The sequence below is a fragment of the Pinus tabuliformis genome, chromosome X (genome assembly GCF_031772625.1).
Source record: "Pinus tabuliformis cultivar Carrire ecotype Pingquan chromosome X, CPIR1, whole genome shotgun sequence".
Classification (NCBI taxonomy): Eukaryota; Viridiplantae; Streptophyta; class Pinopsida; order Pinales; family Pinaceae; genus Pinus; species Pinus tabuliformis.
This window is the reverse complement of record NC_142308.1, coordinates 279,891,468-279,898,413: the sequence shown is the minus strand read 5'-3', so window position 1 is coordinate 279,898,413 and position 6,946 is coordinate 279,891,468. Positions and strand designations below refer to the sequence as shown.

Genomic DNA, 6,946 nt, shown 5'->3' with positions numbered 1-6,946 from the left:
TTGTATTGGGAGATTATGTAGACGTACCCAAACTGGCATCCTGGAAACAATCATGGTATTGGCATTGAATTCCAGGAACCATGGTGTGATGAAGAGGCCTGAAGATCTCTAGAACCGAGGTCCTTCCTGTATCACTATGTATCTTATCTCTGTTGATTTGAATTTGACTATGAAAAACCCTTTGGAGCAGAGGTGAATCTCACAATGTATAATCCATTTTGTGAAAATCCAATTGAATAGTTCAAACAGTTTTGGCCCAAATTTGTTAGAATGACAAATGATGGCTTGCGATTCATAATTATTGCATATCTAATCTGTTTCTAGTATATCTATTTTTAGTTCCTGTGTATAGCTTAGTTGCTCCACTATGTATGGATTGGGTTCTATTCCAGCCTGCTTTGGAGCTACTGTAGGAGATTTCCCCCTTGTAAGATATTCTTGAAAGATATTCCTTCATTTCTGTGTTGTTGTTGTGGCTTTGTGTTGTTTTTTGTTTTTGTGCTTGTCCCACTGCCTCCTTCTATTTGTTTTATTGAGCCACATATTGCTATGCCACCCCACATAACATTGTAATCCATGATGGACCTATAATCCTTCAGTGTTCTGCCCCCAAATAGTAGATGTTGTTGTCCATCCGGGTATCTGATATGATGGGAAATGATGTTCTTCAGAATCATAACACTATCTATTGCATGGACCCAAATCAAAGTAGTTTTGATAAAAACTTGAAAGCGATTAGAATTTACCATGAAGGGGGGTTTTGTGTACTTCTGGTTCGTGCATGGCCATGCAGATTCTTTGTCTCCATAATGCTCTGTAGTTTGTGGTTACTCCTCCAGCATCTTGGCGGTTCTGGCTGATTTTCGGAGAGTCTTGAAAAACCTTCATGAAGAGGTGTAACTTCCTTCATTACTCACGATTTGATGCTCCTCAGCTGCCAATGGGAGAGGATCCCCTTGGCCTTGCCTTGAGCCTCATCTGAGACCTAGTCCTTGATTCACCATTGTTTCAATCTTTGGGTTTTTGCTAGATGTGCTCCACATCAAATATACTTTGTAGTAATCGGCCAAAACAAGTGTCAGTGGCGGTGAGTTTTAAAAAGCTTATTTTCCGATTTCCACCCATATCCTCCTCGGCAAAAATCTCAGAGATCTCTGAAAAAAATAGGGTATGGCCCATTTTGTCCATTGACCGTGTGTGCTTCGCTGCCATAATGTAGCCATTACCGTCCCCGACTATGGAGTGGAGTTGCACCAGTAGCTGCCCCTGATTATTCGTGACCTCTTTTCTTACTGCGAGATCAATAAAGCTCTTTAGTTTCGTGCTATTTTCCATCCCTTGTTTGCAATTGGGCTTCAGTCCCAGGGATATCAGAAGAAACCGTAGCTCTAATTGCATCAGTCTTCCATTTGAGTCAAGATCAAGCCTTACAATGATCTCCGTCAGCTCTTCTATTTGCTCCTCTAAGAAGTTGTTCTCGTGACCCATAGGGGTTTTTCCTTCCAAGATCTCTGGCCAGAGCCATCGATTTTCCACAGACGCGAGGACCCTGTGTGATCTACTGCAAATGATAGTGTCATAGCGTAATGTCTAAGGAGCTCCAGTAGCCCTGTCCTCACCATTTCCAAGAATCGGCATGTGTCTATACTTCCCTTCAATCATTTGCGCTTGGTCTGCTACATCCAGAAGCTCAATCATGACAAATATGGGGTTCCACATCATGACCTTTGAAATCCATGTGCCACAAGGCTTCAAAGCCTCGTCTAAAACCCTCATTGCCACATCCTTTTTAGCTCTGATTCCATATGGTAAGGCACTGCAATCCGTGAGCAGAGCATCAACGCATCTGCGCAAGGCAACTCCTGCCATATTCTGTCCATGGTTGTTCATCTTGTCGGTGCCCTGAAACCCTAGATTGTGGCTCTCTCTAGTTATTGTATCTCCTCCCGCTAGGTGTTGCACTTTCTAAATACCAAGGCAAAGTTTTTCCTCAATCGGCATGTGTCCCTTTTAAAATAAAAATAAAATATTATTTAAATAAAAATACAATTTTAACTATAATTAAAACATATAAATGAATAAAAGTATTTTTATAGTTCTAATTTAAAGTATGAAAATCCAATATAAAGGAGATGTGGTAAAAATATTTCACTCTCACTCTCTACCATAAATAAAATATTTTAATGTCCATGTGAAGTAACTTACTTTTATATCAACTTTAAAGAAAGTTAAAGTAATATCTATCTATATATATATATATATATATATATATATATATATATATATATATATATATATATATATATATATATATATATATATATATATATATATATATATATATATATATATATATATATATATATATATATATATACATATATATACATGGGTGATATCATTGAGTTGGGTTACATTTTTTGGTGAACCGAGGATGCATTTTAGTAAAAAAATGATGCTCTATTGAGCAATTTTATGAAATCGATCAAACAATTTTTAAGCACTCAATCGAGCTATTGAGGTGCTTAAAAATAGCTCGATCGAGCGTTTAAACAAACCCTTGATTGAGCCACTTTCTAACCCGAGCTAAAGTCTTGATCGAGAGTTATTGCTTGACCGAGCTATATTTTAATGGCAAGTTAGGCTTTTAATGGCTTGATCAAGTCAATGGTTAAACACATATACAAATAAATGGAGGTTTTATTTAATGCTTGATTGAGAAATTTGAATTTTTAATTTAAGTGCGTGATTGAGCATTTGAAAAGTTCGATCATGATCTTGAGGTCCTAAAAATCACAGTTTCAACACCCCTTCTATAGATTTCTTTGTAACCACTTTTTGTACCCTAGCGGATTCAGGGAATAATTTGACCTCAAGTAGCAAAGTTGATCATGTTGGATTCATGAAAGAATCCTCTATCCAATGACATATTAATTTGACACTTTTGAATTCATATGATATTTTTCATCTAATTTCTTTTAAACATAACGCCTAAAATATACAAAACAAAAAAAATTCAAAATATAGCACTATCTTCGTTTATGAGTCCTCTTCAAAAATGTACTCTTGTTTTTTCAATTTATACAAAGAGTTGAAAAAAAATACTATGTGAACACATGTCTCCAAAATGCAATTGAAATATTACTTCACCAACTTCAAAAAATAATAAAAAATACAATTTTGCATAAAAAATTAAATTTTTAATATAAAAAACTTATTTCTCTCCATGTATATCATGCTCATATCTATCTATCTATCTATCTATCTATCTATATATATATATATATATATATATATATATATATATATATATATATATATATATATATATATATACGGATATATATCTTTTAAAATTACACATTTTAGACTAAGTTATGCTACGTGAACACATGCATACCTCTTAAGTTTTTTGAAAATTTGCAAGGACATATATTGCATTAAATGGAAAATTGACAGATTATATGACACTAAATTTTTTTACAAAAAATATCATTAGGAAAACAACATAATTTGCCACATATTCTCATTTTACTCCGAATCAAAATTCACAATGCTTATATGAATTATGAGGGCAACAATTCGATAAAAGAGGAAAAACTTGAGATTTCATCACCACATTTGGCCCCAAAGTGTAATCCATCTTCATGCATTCACCCATATCTATATATATGTGTGTGTATATATATATATATATATATATAATGTGTGTGTGGGGAGGCAGAGAGAGTGTGTTTATGTAACATCCTCTAGTAACCTCACATGAAAATGCATGAAGCTAGAACTTTTGTACACAATTTGACAAGGGTGATTATCCAAATTACTATTCTCAATTCCTCATTAACCATTAGAAATAATCTTCATTATTACATAGAGAAACTTTAGTAAAGGAATAGTAAGTTACATAACAATCAACAACAAGTGTTATAACATTTTAACATAAACTTTTTGATGTCCATCTTCATCCATTCACCCATATCTATATATATGTGTGTGTGTCTCTATATATATATATATAATGTGTGTGTGAGGGGGTAGAGAGAGTGTGTTTATGTAACATCCTCCAGTAACCTCACATGAAAATGCATGGAGCTAAAATTTGTGTACACAATTTAACCATGGGTGATTATCCAAATTACTATTCTCAATTCCTCATTAACCATTAGAAATAATCTTCATTATTATATAGAGAAACTTTAGTAAAGAAATAGTAAGTTACATAACCATCAACAACGAGTGTTATAACATATTAACATAAACTTTTTGATGTAACGTTGCATCATTTTTATGATTCCTTTATATAGATTAGTTAATCATATGCTTGACATTAAAAAAATCAAATCATGCAAGGAATCCACATCATTAGACATCAATATACCCTGGAAAACCCATAGGGTCAAAACCAACAAACATTTAATTTTATTATTAAACGCTTGTGAGGTTGTTCACCTCTCAATCAATGGCTTATAAGGGAGTGTTTTAGTTGCTACAACACCCTCCAAAATTTTGGCTTATATTCAATTTTAGAGTCCTTGGTCTTGTACATGGATGTTGCAAACACTGAAGCTTATTTCATGAACTTTCTTGAATTATTTTGTTCCCTTTTGCATGTGGAATAAACTAGCATCTTTTGGCATGTTTGGCTGTCGCACAATGTGTAAAAGACTATTCTAATGGTTTCAAGGGTCTATATTTGTGTATATGAGTTGTTCTAACTATGTGAACATCTTTCACACTCATGAACAAGGTTCTGAGCATGGTTGCACAAGTGTCATCACGGTCGTCCCAAAGTCTATCTTAAGTATCGCACTTGTCGTAACTTGTCGTAAAGTTGTCGCATGGAGGGAGATAATTTTTTTATATGCTCGGATGATCTATGTTTTGATGTCATAAAAAATTTCTAATTGTGTGATAAAAGTCAATGTTCATAATCGTTCACATCGATCTCACTGATCGCACACTTAGCCATTTTCAAAAAAACTTCACGACCGAGCAACCAAGCTTCACTGGGCCTCTCCTGAGCTACACACTACGTAGTCACAGTCCTCTAACTATGACCTTGGTTCTTGTCACTATGAATTCCATATTTCCTACCTCCTAGGACTGCTACACTACAGAGTTTCTGTGGCCAAGCCGTGACTTTGACCTCTAGAATTGTGCAGTCATGTCCCTAGAATGACTTATAATACACATTTCACATCCTCAAGCCTCAACATCATCCCTTTAGCCCTTAAGCTAAGTAGATATTTATTTTTCCAACCTTTATTGATGCTCGAAATTGTGCAGTCAGCTCTCCTAGTGCCCATTCCCTCAGCGTATCTCACTGGATCCAAAAACTGCATAGTCTTGTCCCTCAAACATTTCAGAACTATGCACTATGTATTCTCAAGGCTTAATATTTTCTCCTAATTTCTGGAAATGTACACTGCAAATTCACTGAGTCCCTGTTCCCAGCCTTTCACTTGTTCTGGGCTCATTTAGTGGATCAGAATGCATAACCTTAGACTAGGGGATTTTCAGATTGATGTCATCTCGTCATGAGTGAATTGCACGAGCATGTACCTTATCATGTCATGAAAAGATGATGGAGAGGGATAGGAAGGAGGGGAGAATGCCTAAAGACTCTATTGTAGCTAAACTTATAGGTTGATCAATCAAGAAAAAGCAAAGGGACACTACTTTGTGAATACTATCCAAGACTTGAGATCATTGGATATTCCTCATCACCAAGCCATGTGGAGGTGAAAAGAAAGAATGTTCAAGAAGACATTTAACATTCAACAAAAACATTGGCTTGACATTGCCACATCATGAAGTAGTGCATGTTAGTAGTGTCATGTCATGTCATGTCATGATTGGTCATATGCCAAATCACCATTGTGGATCATGTATATTGTATTCAAATTTTATTGTAAAGTGGAAGTCCAAAGGACACACATGGAATGTAAAGAGTCATGTAAGTTGAAAAGTCATAGGAAGTCAAACAGTCACCAAGGTAGTCACAAACCAAGTTACGTTCCCAGACCCTTCGACAATCCTTCCTGTTGTAGATTGCAACATAGTTGACAACATGAAGAAGGTTCATGTGAACATTTCAATGTTTGAACTAACAAAGATCATAATCTAGTAGGACACCCTCTTACTTGCATGTGGGTAGTCTACCATAGGTAATGATTCTTCTTTTGCCAAGGGATCTTGTCCATCTTTTATTTACCTCCAATCTATACTTAATTATTCTACAATGGATGAAAATACACTGTCCCTCCTTTCCTGATAATTTTTGAAATATTTAATTTCAATGTACACAATTTCTTAGTTGATTCCAGTGCATCGGTGAACATAATGCCATTATCTGTCACCAAGAAAATTAGTTAAAAATCAGACAAAATAGATGCACAAATTATTCAACGAGAAATAACTCATGTCCATGAAACTGGTGAACTCAGAGATGTCATCATCTAATGAGCAAGTCCACCAATGTATAAACATAGTGATTATGGACATTCTGGAAGCATATGGAATTTTGTTGAGAAGATACTCATCCAGCAAGCTACAAGGGTACTTTTATATAGACTGGTCACATTTATGGATTTCGTATAAGGGTTGAAATAATCAGATCTGGGTGAATTCAGAAAGATAGATGAAACATATTGTCACTCCCTTGAATGGCCAGAATGAACTGGTAGATTTCATAGAACGTATCTTTCATAATTACTTCTTGGCAACCCAACTGGGGTGCTATATTACACAAACATTGCTAGTCCCACCAAATACATAGTTGGAACTCCTTCCTAGTCTAACTAATGAAAAGGACATTTGTAGAGTTAGCAATAGTAATAATCACACCAGTGTAGTTCCCAGTCCTTGTACATATGGTATGTGGACCTTTTACTTTGGTGGTTCCAAAAAATAGGAGGGATCTACAGCTGGTAGCATTTTAATAAAC

At 35.1% G+C, this 6,946-nt stretch overlaps 1 protein-coding gene across 1 annotated transcript; it reads right to left on the bottom strand.

Annotated features, from left to right (window-relative positions):
• Positions 1 to 1,026: 1,026 nt before the first annotated feature.
• Positions 1,027 to 1,488, bottom strand: LOC149139491 (putative calcium-binding protein CML16). The gene has a single exon (XM_089450737.1). The coding sequence runs from the start codon at positions 1,486 to 1,488 to the stop codon at positions 1,027 to 1,029; it is 462 nt and encodes a 153-aa protein (XP_089306863.1).
• Positions 1,489 to 6,946: the final 5,458 nt, after the last annotated feature.

What these genes read in the sequence shown, in the direction of transcription:
- LOC149139491 (XM_089450737.1), bottom strand. Translation starts at nt 1,488, where the DNA reads ATGGGTCACGAGAACAACTTCTTAGAGGAGCAAATAGAAGAGCTGACG.